Source organism: Sus scrofa, chromosome 1 (assembly GCF_054392235.1).
Source record: "Sus scrofa isolate SSC_HxYL_T2T_F1_AM1 chromosome 1, Sscrofa_HxYL_maternal_Yorkshire_Landrace_v2.0, whole genome shotgun sequence".
In the NCBI taxonomy this organism is placed as follows: domain Eukaryota; kingdom Metazoa; phylum Chordata; class Mammalia; order Artiodactyla; family Suidae; genus Sus; species Sus scrofa.
The window spans coordinates 192809009-192824307 of NC_139383.1; the positions used below are offsets into that span (position 1 = coordinate 192809009).

The 15299-nt window shown below is 42.7% G+C and overlaps 2 protein-coding genes across 2 annotated transcripts in view; both read left to right on the plus strand.

Annotated features, from left to right (window-relative positions):
- Window positions 1-11491, plus strand: part of PTGDR (prostaglandin D2 receptor) — a 51050-nt gene extending 39559 nt beyond the window's left edge. Inside the window, exon 3 of the mRNA XM_013993410.3 lies at window positions 11357-11491. The gene's annotated coding sequence lies outside the window, so the exon portion shown is untranslated. The remainder of the gene's footprint in view (window positions 1-11356) is intronic.
- PTGER2 (prostaglandin E receptor 2) lies at window positions 494-15063 on the plus strand. Its single transcript, XM_003353488.5, has 2 exons — window positions 494-1399; window positions 11357-15063. The coding sequence occupies exons 1-2, from the start codon at window positions 554-556 to the stop codon at window positions 11588-11590; spliced, it is 1080 nt and encodes a 359-aa protein (XP_003353536.1). The 5' UTR covers window positions 494-553; the 3' UTR covers window positions 11591-15063.
- Window positions 15064-15299: the final 236 nt, after the last annotated feature.

A 15299-nucleotide genomic window follows, 5' to 3' on the forward strand; every position in this document is an offset into this window, starting at 1 on the left:
CTTTGCTTTCCCTGGCGTTGCCCGGCCTCCCGTGAATCCTATGCAGACCCCACTCCCAGCCCTCTTCCCAGCGGAGGCAGTCGGTCGGCCAGCCTGGAGGCACTGAGCAGCCGCCAGAGCCAAGGATCCGGGATCCAGGACCTCGGATCCTGCCAGTCACCTTGCCCGGCCCCCCTCCGCTCTCCGCCTGGTCGCCCAAGACACTCACCACGTGACAGTCCACCTCCCGGCAGCTCGCAGACTCTCGCCCTGGGACATCCCAGGCGCCACCCTCGGGACAGGGTAGAGGCAGCGGCTACGGCCTTCGGGGCACAGGTCCACGGAGGACACTGGAGCGCAGTCTGGATGTGGCAGCCAAGCGGCCACTCCTGTAGCCGTGGGAGACCTGGGCCGATCAAGCCCCGGGTGCGCTCTGCAGGCCGGCAGGGGGCTCTGGATTTCGGTCCCTCCCCTTTCCCTCTGGGTCTCCGGATCACTCCTGCTCTCAGATCCTCTTCCTGCCAGGTACCGGCCTGCGGGAGAGGAGGACGCGCCTCTCCTCCAGGCACCTACCATGGGCAATACCTCCAGTGAGTCCCGGCGGCGGGAGAGCTGCGATACTCGAGAGTGGCTTCTCTCGGGCGAAAGCCCAGCCATCAGCTCCGTGATGTTTTCGGCTGGGGTGTTGGGAAATCTCATCGCACTGGCGCTGCTGGCGCGCCGCTGGCGGGGGGACTTGGGGCGCGGCGCCGGCCACGGGAACTCCATCTCGCTGTTCCACGTGCTGGTGACAGAGCTGGTGTTCACAGACTTGCTCGGGACTTGCTTCATCAGCCCCGTGGTGCTGGCTTCTTATGCTCGGAACCAGACCCTGGTGGCACTGGCGCCCCAGAGGCGCGTGTGCACCTACTTTGCCTTCTCCATGACCTTCTTCAGCCTGGCCACTATGCTCATGCTGTTTGCCATGGCCCTGGAGCGCTACCTAGCCATTGGGCACCCCTACTTCTACCAGCGCTGGATTACTCACCGCGGCGGCCTGGCTGTGCTGCCCGCCATCTACACCGTCTCACTACTCTTTTGCTCCCTGCCGCTGCTGGACCACCAGGATTACGTCCAGTACTGCCCTGGGACGTGGTGCTTCATTGGGCACGAACAGAGCACTTACCTGCGGCTTTATGCCACCCTGCTGCTGCTCCTCATCATCGCAGTGCTCGCCTGCAACTTCAGTGTCATCCTTAACCTCATCCGCATGCACCGCCGTGGCAGGAACAGCCGCTGCGGACCCTCCTTGGGCAGCAGCCGGGCTGGCCCTGGCAGCCGCAGGAGAGGGGAAAGGGTATCAGTGGCGGAGGAGATGGACCATCTCATTCTTCTGGCTATCATGACCATCACCTTCGCTGTCTGCTCCTTGCCTTTCACAGTAAGTCACTCACTTCATTTCCACAGCTCTCCCCTCTAACCCCCACCCTTTCCACCACCACACAGATTTTTGCAACTTATAAAGATATGTCCTAATTTGTAAATGTCTGTAGCCTTCCCCTCTCACTTCTCACCTTTACCTCACTTCCTCCTCCCCTGATGCCAGTGTACGGGCATCTCTCTGCTAGTGTTTCTCACATATATCAATACAGTCCCCCTGAAAGGGAGTCTTGGCCCTCCACTAAGAAGCCCAGACCCCATCCTAGAGTCAGAGCCCTAGTATAGTGTCCTGTCCCTCCAAGGCCACCCAGGCTTAGTACTCAAGGAAGAAGCAGCCTCTTCACCTTTGGATAGCTGTCAGTTACAGCTTGACTTCCCTGAGCTGTGCTTTGCCTCCCAATCCCACCCCACCCCCAGCCCCACAAGCAACCACTGATGCTGGTTTTCCAGGCTCTGCTTTCTGTTTCCCAGAGCAAAATGTGATACCTCCTGTAGCATTCCAGCTGCCTTTGAGAATGGGCCCAAGTGAGAAGGGTCCCCACTGCAGAAGCCCAGAACATTCACTATTTGTCTTAAAAGTTCATCAAAGCCGGAGTTCCCGTCGTGGCACAGTGGTTAACGAATCCGACTAGGAACCATGAGGTTGCGGGTTCGGTCCCTGCCCTTGCTCAGTGGGTTAAGGATCCGGCGTTGCCGTGAGCTGTGGTGTAGGCTGCAGACATGGCTCGGATCCCGCGTTGCTGTGGCTCTGGCGTAGGCCGGTGGCTACAGCTCCAATTCAACCCCTAGCCTGGGAACCTCCATATGCCGCGGGAGCGGCCCAAGAAATAGCAACAACAACAAAAGACAAAAAAAAAAAAAAAGTTCATCAAAGCCTAGTGTACAGATTTCCCAGGTTACACATGTGAGTATAATTTATTGTAGCCATGAAAATTCATAATGTGTTCATAATGATAAATAGAGGAAAGTGTGGTTGCTTGGAGGAACCCTTTGCCTAGGTTCTGGGGTGGGTACTGCCCTGGTTGGTGGCAACATTGGCAATTAGTTAAACGATGCTGTGAGTTTGAGCCTTCTAAGGTGTGGCATGGGTAGCAAAGCCTGGGATGCATTGGAGCGTGTACTGGATTCTTACAGAGAAATGAGAACTCAGAGTCTTAGCCACTCCAGTTCCTAATCTTCAGACGCACAAGGCTGACTCTACAAGGAGTAAACAGTTGGCAGTGACCAACTGCCACAGTCTTGGAGAAAAGAGATAGATGATGCCTAACGTTAGCAGGTGTGACCTGTAGAAGCTGAAGAAGTAACTTTATCCTACTTTCCATTTCCATCACTGCTTTTGATTATCTTCATATGCTCATCCTCAGAGGTGGGAAAGGACACAGGATCCTAAAAGCCCAGATATGACTCTTCCTTCATAAGTTAACTCCCTTTCTTAACTATGCTCTCTCCTCCTTGGTCCCCCCATCCTCTCACACTTATGTCCCATCCTCTGTCGGGTTAGAAGCTGGTCTGAATCCATAAGTTACACTTTGAGAGGAATGAAATGAAGTGCATAAAAGATGCCCTTTGGGGGTTTTTTCTTGTGGCTCAGCAGGTTAAGAACCCAACTAGTATCCATGGGAATGCAAGTTCAATCCCTGGCCTTGCTCAGTGAGTTATGGATCCGGTGTTGTTGTGAGCTGCGGCATAGGTCACATCTGGCATTGCTATGGCGTAGGCCGGCAGCTGTAGCTCCAATTGGACTCCTAACTTGGGAACTTCTATATGCCACGGCGGCTCTAAAAAGGAAGGGAGGGAGGGAAAGAAAGAAAGATGTCCTTTTAAAAACTTAGGTAGGACTGTGGGAGGCCACATTTCCCATTCACTCTGAGCCACGGAGCTCGTGCAACAGAAATGCTATGAGGTAGAAACCAATGTGGCATCCACGAGTTTGTTCTGTTTGGAGCTAAATTAACCATTTGGGGTCAAGACTAGGATACAGAACATGCATCTGAGAGAACAAGCATTTCAAGTTCCACTAAACAACGTGGACTTTAACTTGAGATACATAAACCACTATGTAGTTGGGGGTGCCTCTCGGGCTGGTGAGAATGAGGATGTTGCTTCTTAGAGTTGTAGCTGTCATTTGTGAGTGTGTTCACATAAAAATATCCTCTGCCCCCAGCTACTTAAACAGCATGGGGGCAGGCTCAGAAATGACCACACATTTTGTGAAAAGGATTTCTTCCCTTTGAGGAGGAAAGCAGGAGGACTGTCCACCATATGACTGCCCCACTGTATAAACTGTACTTTAAAAAATAAAGCCGGCTGGAGTTCCCGTCGTGGCTCAGCAGAAATGAATCCAACTAGGAACCATGAGGTTTCGGGTTCAATCCCTGATCTCACTCAGTGGGTTAAGGATCCAGTGTTGCTATGAGCTGTGGTGTAGGTCACAGATATGGCTCGGATCTGACTTAGCTGTGGCTGTGGTATAGGCCGGCAGCTGTAGCTCTTAGCCTGGGAACCTCCATATGCCATGGGTGCGGCCCTAAAAAGCAAAAAATAAAAATAAATTAAAATAAATTAAAAATAAAAAATAAAAATGGTGATTTTCAACAGGTTCCCCTGTTTTCAAGCAAATTTGTCTTTTATTATTAGAACTCCATCATTGCCATATGTTGCTTTGCAAATATATAGGCACACACTCTTCATTTACTATTAAGCCAGGGGCAGCCCCAGAGTTGCCAAATGGAAAAGCTGTAAGTACGGTTAGAAGGGATAGGGGTGTAGGAGGTTCACTTGGAGGCTATGTTTTTATTTCAGTGCCTGTTTATGGCTTAGGGAGGCCACATGAAGGTTATGAGGGGGCTTTAGCTCCTCTAAGCCACTCCTTGGCATTGACAATATCAGCAGATATTATCTAGGTTCTCTTCTGTATATGTGCATGGCAGAGAGTCCCAGATAAAACCAAAGAAAAGCCTAGTGTGAATATAACCTAGAAAGCCAGCTAAGATGACATCTTGCCTTGGGACTAACATGACACATTTTCCAGATGAACTACAGATAATCCACTAGAAATAGATGTTTGAACTGTACCTTAAATGGGAAATATTGTCATCTCTTAAAAAGGAAATTTACATTGATGTTTGACTAATTTTAATTTGTAAATAGATTATTGGTACTTGATAATATCTTTCATTTGCATAGCACTTTAAACTTTATCAAATGCTGCACTACCCAGGATTTCTTGGAAGGCTTATCTGACAATTCAAAACTCCAGGCTATTGTGTGGTGCCTTACATTCTCCTGTATCTGAATGAGTCCCTAGGGGGTGCTTCCCCCCCACCCCGTGTCCTTTTATTCTACTTGGCCCACACTAAAATTATGGTCAGAAATGGCCTACATCAATCTCCTACTCGAGGCAGGAATAATTTCCACACCTTCTAACCAGGGCTTTTTGTAGACATGGCAAAGGCCTCTGGTTGCCTTCAGAAATTCTATGCTCCTAAGAGAGCACACGCAGCTTAATAGAACTATAGTGAACCACAAATGTGAGCCACGTAAGGAATTTCAAACTTTCTAGGAGCCACGTAACAATATATAAAAAGAAACAGATAAAATGTAATTACTGATTCATATATTTTATTTAACCCTTTATATCCCAAATGGTATCAGTGAAAAATATAATCAATGTAAAATAATTATTAATGAGCTAGTCCAACTAATTTTCTTCCCATATCCCAGAAAATGCTAGCAGTCTACCCTATTTCTGCCTCTTCCTTCCTGGAAATAACAGGACTGGAAGCAGTGGGCTTATACCACTGGCCCAGTAGGACACTAGCCTACTGCAAGAGTGAGGGGAGAGGAGTTCCCGTCGTGGTGCAGTGGTTAACAAATCCGACTAGGAACCATGAGGTTGCGGGTTCGGTCCCTGCCCTTGCTCAGTGGGTTAACGATCTGGTGTTGCCGATCTGGTGTTGCCGTAAGCTGTGGTGTAGGTTGCAGACGCAGCTCGGATCCCGCGTTGCTGTGGCTCTGGCATAGGCCAGTGGCTACAGCTCCAATTCGACCCCTAGCCTGGGAACCTCCATATGCCGCGGGAGTGGCCCAAAAAATAGCAAAAAGACAAAAAAAAAAAAAAAAAAAAAGAGTGAGGGGAGTGAGGAATTTTGGAAGCTTGAACTTCTCATGTCAGCCACCGTCCCAAGGTGCATAATTATTGCTCCCTCCAGGAATGCCAGCCTAGGACTTCCAGAGTTTGGGGAGTGAAACTTTCAATATGTAAAATGCCCAGCAAGTTCAGGTCAAGTTCAACTTCAGAGGTCATCATTATCAACATCAAAATGGCTGACATTTTTTGAGTGCTGATTTTTACAGACATTAGCCCACTGTCTTCACAACAGTCTGTAAAACAGATAGCGTTTTTATTCCCACTTTACAAATGAGGCAAATAACTTACCCTGCGTCCCACAGCTAGTGAAGGTTAGAGTCAGGATTCAAAGTTTGGCAGTTTAAGCACAGAAACTGTGCTTTTAACCACATTTAATCTACTGTCAGAGTGAAAGTACTCATTTCACAGGTAACATGTGGTATGATTAACCTAAGATTTCATAAGATAATTGTGAAGATGTTATAAATATCTGGACCACTCTGTCTCCTAATTTCAACTTTTAGCTTTAAAAATAAAATGGCAAAGACCTTTTTCTCCATGTCAAATCAAGGGGCCTGAGCTGGGACCGAGGTGCGATTTCTTTTTTCTTCTGTACAAACCTCTTCATTGAACAGCTGAGACTGAGACTAAGAAACCACTTACTGCAAATGCTGGTCTAAATTAAGAAATAATCAGTTACCCCTCACATAAAATTTTGGTACACATAAGACTTTTTTTTTTTTTTTTTGTCTTTTTGCTTTTTCTAGGGCCACTCCTGTGGCATATGGAGGTTCCCAGGCTAGGGATCTAATCAGAGCTGTAGCCACTGGCCTACGCCAGAGCCACAGCAATGCAGGATTGGAGCCGTGTCTGCAGCCTACACCACAGCTCACAGCAACGCCAGATTCTTAACCCACTGAGCAAGGCCAGGGATCAAACCTGCAACCTCATGGTTCCTAGTCAGATTCATTAACCACTGTGCCAGGACAGGAACTCCTTCACATAAGACATCTCTTAATTAACTCTTTAAAAAGCTTTATTTTGGCTATCCAATATAAAATCACACATAAGACCAACAATATAATTCAAACTGTTTATGCACTAAAGGAATATTGTACATATTAATAAATTCCTCCTTGTGTTAATCAGCTATTGTCATCATTTCACAGAGATAAGTAGAAACTTTCTTTCATCATGAAATGGAATGGGACACAGGAAATACATCAGACCTCCATCCTTGACTCAGATAATGTTTGCGTCTTAATTTCCAACCCACATCAAGCCACTTTTTCATTACTTCAGTCATAACTGTGGAGAGCTTCTGGTCATTTTAAACTATTTTCTACATTCCATTAGAATAAAGTACATTTTATTCAGTTCTGAAATTTCAGGAGTGAACCACTGACTCATTCTAAAAGTGTCTTCATTTTTAGAAATTCTTTAGAGCTATAATTTCTAAGTAAATCTTATATAAATGGACATCTGATATTTACAACATAGAACAAACTCGAGTAAACAGTATTGGAGTTTCCCATTCATTCCTGACACTATTTATGTAAAATGTAACATGAACGGAGGTTATAAAATTGGTATGAAATTTATTGGTTACATACATGCCCAATATCATAATTCAGTAGGGATGAAAGAGAAATCCAGAGATCTATGCATAACCACAATGAACTTTGCCTGTTGACATTTTGAGTTAAAATCCATGCACTACTGGAAGGCTCTTTATCGTTCATACATCATCAGTGATGTGTTTGGGGATTGATGAAATAGATTTAATACACTTTACCTTTAAAAAAAAAGTTCCTCTATATGAGTATTTTCACTTGACACCTTTTCATTTGCCATTTGATATTTTAAAATGGTGATTGTGAATAACAACATAATTACAATGAGTTTTAAAAGTTTAGACAGCAAGGACTGTAGTCGTTTTCCCTAAAGAGAATTGGTGTGTTATGTCTTTACCCTTGGTAAGTTGATCGTCACTGCCTGCAATTTAGCTGTGGAAAGTGTGGAGGAAAGAAAAACCCTATAAACAAAGCCAAGTAGCTACTTAGAGATAACCATGGTTTTCAAATCTATAAACAGGAGCAGTGATAACTATAAATCTTTGTGACAGCTTCAAAAAAAAAAAAAATCTCCTACCAACCCATAATCAGCCAGTGGTGAATTTCACCTAAGAGTTTACATCATAAGCTTTTTATACAGGTGGCGACAGTGTGTAGCAGCTAAGAGGAAAGTTTGGGTCCCCTTGCTTGTGACTCCATGACTTTCCTACTTGCCTGCCGTGTGATTTGGGGCAAGGTAACTACTCTTCTAAGCCTTGATCTCCTCCTTACAAAAACTTTACAGCTTGTGCAAGAATTAAACAGAATAAGACACAAATCACTTAGCACCATGTATGTCACACATAGGTATTCAGGAAATATCAGCTGCTGTCTCTGTAGGATTCAGTTTCCAAAGGAAAATCATTGTATACTAGTGATCAGAAACTGAATTCTGGGAGCTCCATGTCATTTGTTTGATTGGCCATGCCTAAGGAGGTCTTTTGTCTTTAAGTGTGATAAATGAATAATTTTAAATTATTTCAGGTGTTAAGTAAAGTGCTAAGACAGTGGGCTGCATATTAGAATCGCCTGTAGGGGTGGGGGCTTTAAAAGTCCTGAAAACCTGGATTACAGCCCTGACTAATTAAAGCAGTCTGAAGGAGGGAGCAAGCCATCAGAATATTTTTTTAAAATCCTCAGATGAGTTCAAAGAGCAGCCAAATAAATTTCGCATTTGCTCTAAAATTCTGAAGCCACTATGTAGTTATATTAAAGGTAGGAAAGTAGCTGAAACAATGCCATGTCAGTGCCAAAATGTTTTCCTTGGAGGCTGCAAGAATTCTACAGAAGACAATCCAAAAAACACAGATTTTCATCTATGCTGTTTTGTAGGTATCACAGCAAGCTCTCTACTCTCCGCAAAGCCCTGTAGAGAGAATCTGTTCTAAGGAATTAAAACTCACTAAAACTGATTAAACGAACTTACATTAGTACTTGGCATTTTTCTCATAGCAGATGTATTTGTTTATAAGTTCTACCAGCCTCTGAAGCTGAATTCCAGAATATCACAGAAACATTATTAATTGATTGATTTACATTCATCTTGTCAGCCTTAAAATCCAGGATCCTCTGGAGGGAGAGGGGAACATGAAGTCGTTGTTTAATAGCAGTTTCAATTTGGGAAAATGAAAAACATTCTGGAGATGGATGGTGGTGACGGTTGCTGTTTCCCTCTTCTTTTATGTGATGGTCAGTCAGGTGCAGCCACGGGAGAGGCTCCAGGAAACAGTTTATCATCCTCACAGGTCCGAGAAACAGGAAGCACCACATGACATGCAGGGCCACGTGAGGAGGTACTAGTGCAGGTCAGGAGGCAGGAGGAGCAGGAGCTTGGGAGAGCCCGGGCCATGGCCTTTACTGGAGTTTCCGAGCGAAAGGCAAGGCGAGGTAGGGTGAGCAGTTTCAGACGGGTTATTCTGAAGCATTCGACAGGCTCTCAGCTATAAGGTTGCCTGGTTGCCTGGTACTGGGCCCTGGAATAATTAAAGCAGAGGAATACTGCTTCCTAGGGCACAGGACCAGATAGAGGGGCTCTGCATTGGTTAGTTTGCATATCAAAGGTTTGTGCCAGGGTGAGCCCCTGGCTGTCTCTCAGGATTGCCTAGCCCTGGAAGGATCAGTCTCTCCCCAGATAGAACATCATAATATACAGAAAATAAAAAATATAAACCATACGGTTCTACAGCAATGTGAATGTATGTAATGACACTTGCAAATGATTAAAAATAGTAAATTTTATGCTACATATAATTTACATTTTTTAAAAATTCAGGGTTCACAAGATCAAAGATCGTGAACTCTAGACAAAAGCCAAGAACCAAAGAAAAAAAGATGGGGAGATAAGAGAAGACAAAACTTACATCAAGGACTTCCAAGGGTCTCTGAAGTATGTCTCTTTCCAAAGAAAAAAGAAGAGATGATCTACAATTTATTGGCCATCTCCTGAAATGCAGATTTTAAGCATTCCTGAAAATTACTCAGCATAGGAGACGAAAACGAAAGGGAAAAAATAGTACAGAATTGCTTCATCTTCTAAAACCATTGTTCACTTCTCATTGGTCTGTCCTACTCTAAAGAGATCAGAAACTATGGTATGGGTAATTTGCCACTGAAAACCTGACTCATCTTTGTGTGTGACTCTGTGGAGCTAGAAGGCTGAGCCCTGTCTACACTGCTGTTTGGACAAGCCAATTCAATGTTATATTCTTTGATGAAATTAGATCATAAACTCAGCTATAGACTTTTTCTACAACGAAATGCTCTAGGGTGTGTGTGTGTGTAGTGACTAATATATTTTAATCTATCAGATTTATGTACACTATCACGCTGAAATCCTAAATTCCAAAATCGCTCCTTAAGTATACCATATAATACCATATGTTTCTGATTCAAAGAGTTTAGCTGACAAGAAAAGTATGGCTCCATTACATAGCCCCATCCAACTTTCCTCTTCTCTCTGTACTCAGGGAAATCCACCATCACTTCTTTTTTTCCCTTACTCATGTGCCAAGTCTCTTCTCCATTCCCTAAGCCAAGATTCTCTGGCATAAACACCTACAGCTGCCAAACCTTCCGGATATTGTCCTAACATAAGCAACCTCAAGATGACTACTCTTTTCCCTCCCTGCAATTTGCTTTGTATATCCATTTGCCAGATGCCTGCAGAGCAAGTACCAGGGGAAAAGGAAATAAACCATTCCTTCTTCTGGCAGAGGAGAGTGGAGGAAAGAAGGAATGGCTCTCCAACTCACCAGCTGCTGTTAGTTACAAAGTCCGTGGAGCTCTCTAAAGAACTGGTTTTAAATGACTGGGTGTGCTTTACATGTGGAAGTGTTTGATCTTTATCAAGCATGTACTGTTCCATTCCCTACAATCTGGCCCAAAAGTTGTGTTGTTCCCTAAACATCTAAGGAATCAGATGAGAACTGGTAAACCACCTTGAGAACATCAGCCAACATGCAAAGATGTGTCAGCTTATCTGTTTTTAGGACTTTGTTTGGGAGACCTTTGCTGTAACAGAGATCTCATACAGACCTGGCTATCGCACATGGTGAGCTTTGCTCTGGTGTCGAGGCAGCTGGGACTTGTGTCCTGAGTCAGCCACTAACCAACCCTGGGAACTTGGGCAAGTCACTTAACTTCTCTCCACTGCGGTGTCCTCATTGGTAAAGTGGAGATAGTAACACCTGACATCGTGGAACACTTATTAGATGAGCACAGGTTAAAGTAGCTGACAAGGATGACTCCCTGTCATCCTCCCAGCCACCCTTAGAATAGGTATTGTCATCATTATCATCCACTTTAAAGATGTAGAAACTGAGGCACAAAAAGTTTAGTTTTCATAAGTGTGGTCCCAGAGCTGTCTATGGAGCCAAAATTCAAATCCAGGCAGCCAGGTGGGTGGCCAGAACACATGCTCTGTTGTGTAGCCTTTCTCACTGAATTGTTATAATTAAACAAGATTCGGTATTGGAAATAACTGAGACGTGTCGTTATCAATTCACTTCCTCATCTGTTAAAGAGGACGGTACTTAGGTTTCAGTGTCCATGAGGAGAAAATGTGTGAGAGGAGTGGGATTTTGCTCCCGGCCTCTCACCCCCGCAACCACACACAAAACACGTTTCGCTTTTCAGTCTTAAGAAATTGTGTATATTCTAAGCCTGTCCACTGCTACAGTGGAAAATTAACATCTTTTTTCCCTTTTGCTTCTTACAGATTTTTGCATATATGAATGAAACCTTTTCCCGAGAAGAAAAGTGGGACCTCCAAGCTCTTAGATTTTTATCAATTAATTCAATAATCGACCCTTGGGTCTTTGCCATCCTGAGGCCTCCTGTTCTGAGACTCATGCGTTCAGTCCTCTGTTGTCGGGCTTCATTAAGAACACAAGATGCAACACTAACTTCCTGTTCTACGCACTCAAATGCCAGTAAATCGGCTGACCTTTGAGGATGCTGGTTAAGAAGTACTTAGTTAGCCAGCACAATCATTTTGAAACGATTCCTTGGAGAAATGGAAAAAAGTTTGTTTATAAACACAATGAAGCTACCCTAATAAAACAGAGTAAACAAGTGTTTCAGCAGTGGTTTGGGCTGCAGACATGCTGACAGGCCACTTCATGGCAGGTGACAGGAGGATCTGTAAAACCTGTCCTCGGTGGCCTTTAAGAGGAACAACCATCTGCATTTAAAACTCAGTGCCTTTTGATTTCAGCTTTCCTGTCGAATGAGAAAACATGTGGTTTTGTAATTTGTTTAAAACCCTAAATAGTTACGTGTTTTCTGTTTTAATCTGCGAGGGTAGTACCATTATAAACATACAGTGTACAGTCAGACCAGACAAAACTTCTTATGTATTCTCTAGGAAGTGGATATGTGGAAGCAACCAAGCCTGGTGTCCTGTGACTGCTTAACAAACCTTCTTCCTTTGGGCAGTGAGTTTGAAAATCAGAGGTGCTTTGTACTGTGTGTTTGTGTATGTGGGGATATTCTCTCATCAGGACAGTATTACTCGTAGAAGAGTAGGCTTGGTTGGTTAATGTCGGCTTTCTCACCAGGCCACCAGAAGCCGTGTGTCATAGTGTCAGGTTATTTATTTTATAATGTCCATCGTGCTAGTAGTAACCAAGAAGACGTTAGGAAGTTTCCTCTCAACAGTAAATAGCAGACTGTTAGGAGAGGTAATTCTGATTAATACTCTTCATTCTATTTCAAAGAAGGGTATATGTGGCTTTGTCTGAAACCAGATATTAGAATTATAAACTTAAAAAATCTGGTCAGTTCTTCAGATACACTGGAACTCTTTTAATGCTAATGTTGAGGCCGTGGCAAACATCTTTTTAGGATGTGTTGTAGCAAAATTCATCTGTCTGTATTTTTATCTGGGAAACATGGCCTGACTCATACTGTATAGGAAATCATGTAATAGTGAGTCATGTCTTAATATATTTCTAGATCTAATGTTTGGTATGGTATAAACTCAGCATCAAAATATTCCAGTGAACTTGCACTGTTTAATTATAGCTTAGTTACAGTGTAAACTCATCTGAAATGTTACAAAATAAACTATAAAACAAAAATGTGAAAATGGAATAGTATTTGATGAATCCCTCCCAATAACATTTTATAATTAGTGTAGATGTAATCATTTTTAAATGAAATAAAAGTGGAAATTTTTTATTTAATTTGGCACCTTTCAAATAAGAGTTTAAAATATTCAATATAATACTTAGTATTAGATGTGTTTTGTTTGCTTTTTCCCCTTATGGCATGATCGTCAAAATAGTGGTCACTTTCTTTTTCTTTTCTTTCTTTTTTTTTTTTCTTTTTTTGCAATGTGTTATTACAGCATAGCTGATATTAAAAAAACCCAAAAGAAGAAGAATTTTTTTCTAAAGTCTCATTGACTTGCTTACATAAAACTATTTTCTATAAGTAGTTATCAGATTAGATGATCACTTAGGAGTGATTCCTTACCAATCTAGAAATCAGTGTATTTTGACACAGTCTATGTCCAATCAGCCCTTATTTTAAAAAGGATAAATAAATGGTTCGCTTTTCTACTAATTCAAACAAACCAGGCAAAAGTTACTTTAGCTAAACTCTGGACGTGTAAATAAATCTTCCTGTCCACTAAGCACACTGGAGTTAAGAAATTGTTCTAAATAGGACTAATTAGGGTCATAGGTAATTCCTAAACATAAAGTTCTGAAGTTACTTCAAATCTAGAACATTAATTTCTTTTGTCAGATGACTCTTTTTTTCCCCCCAAATCAAAATGTTAACTACAACCATTCACCCTATCTTACTACCCCCCAAAGTTCTCAAATAATGCCTGAGAACCTTTTTTAAAAAGTGCAAACTTGGGCATAATGTCACTAGTGGAAACAAAAGTATTCATTCTGTGGACCCAAAATATAAGAGTTTAAGCCATTTAAGAACTGGTAAATTTCAAGAGCTTCATTTTGTAGTGTACTCCTGTTTCTTGCACTGTGTGAAATGCTAAATCCTATTATTTCATTTGCACTGATATTTACATAGAATAGGAATTGAAGGTTAGAATAGGAAATCTAAATCCTATTATTTCATTTGCACTGATATTGACATAGAAGGAATTGAAGGTTAAAATCCTATGTAATAGTTAATCACTTACTATTAATGGAAATTTCAAGGTAATAGAAAAAATTATTTAGATTGGATATGAAAATATTCCCTTAAAAAATCATATCAGTCATACCTGTTTAAGTTTACCGATTCGTTTCCAGGTTAAAACACAGAACTTAACCTACATATCAGAGAGCTGAATTGTGATGAAGGAAGACATAGATTTTATTATTTTCCCTGGATAATCAATGGAATGAAAACAGAGAAGAAAACTATACTGGATATTCAACTCATAATACCAGCCCTAACTTCAGGTGTCCAGAAATGGGGTGGCCAAGGTAATCTATTCTGAGCTGACGTGTTCCTGGATGGTTCACTGTGGTCATCTTTCCCAAGAGAAACCTGGGGACACTAAATTGTGGCCTTGAATCTCCAGAGGTCCTGATAAGGCCTGAGTTTGCTTAGAAACTATAAACAGCCTCCAAAAAGCCAGCACCTCAAAGTGGTCTGGTCGCAAGACAACCTAGAGCCAGACCAAAGCTCTAGAAACAGCGCCAACCCCAAGCCCCCATGCTGGCAGAGGCCGCAGGCCCTGGACCCTGAATTGTGGGCTGGGAGAGGGCACATCTGACCCACATCACTATGTTCTCAGTGTGAAATTCAGTTTATCTCTTGGGGCCTCTGCCTGGTCACGATAGCACTTTGAAAAAAAGACTGCCCTCATGCTAATGGAACGTCAGCTCTGCTTTGAACCAAGAGAAAGCAACATATTCAAGTTTAGAATTTGATGACTTTGAAAGGCAGGGGAAGGCAGTTAGCTCACACTAAGTAGAGATTTGTTTACTTCACTTAGCCAGATCTAATGGTCTAAGCCAGATCTAATGGTTTTCTGGATTTGGGAAGAGCCCCTATTGAGTCATTCACAGATAGAGAAACAGTCTTCCCCACAAATGGTAATTTATATGACAAACTTCTGCCTTTCTCAAACACAACTCCATTGGAATTCCTCTCTGAGTGCACATTTAAACATACCTCCAATCATTATACTAACAGCATTATAATTGATTTTTTTTAATTTACAAAGCATTGGATCGCCTGAAATACACACTATGGAAATAATTGTTATATTAGCATTTCACTGAAGCTATCATCTAATTTATGCATGGGAGTAAGGCCATGTATTGGGCATTAATTTTTATTTCAGAAAGGTACTTTTTCTGGTAGCTTTTGTGATTTGTTATTGTAAGTAAATTTTCTTAATTATATTTTTGTATTTCCTATAAAATGTATATATTATTAAAGGTCAGTGGGGTGGTTTAATTCTGTGATCCCTGAGTTTCATTTTTTAAAACCTGCGAAGTCAGACACGTCAATGATGATGCCAGCAGAAGGAGATGGCACACTCAGAAGGGTAACTGAGGACTGTTGAATGAAAGGAATATTTGTGGAGGGATGGGCATCTTAAGGGAATCAACAAGGGGTGGTGGAGGGTCCCTTGGAAGCTGATACCACCCCCAGGCCTGAAGGGATGAGGGAGGAGCAGTGAAAGCCATACA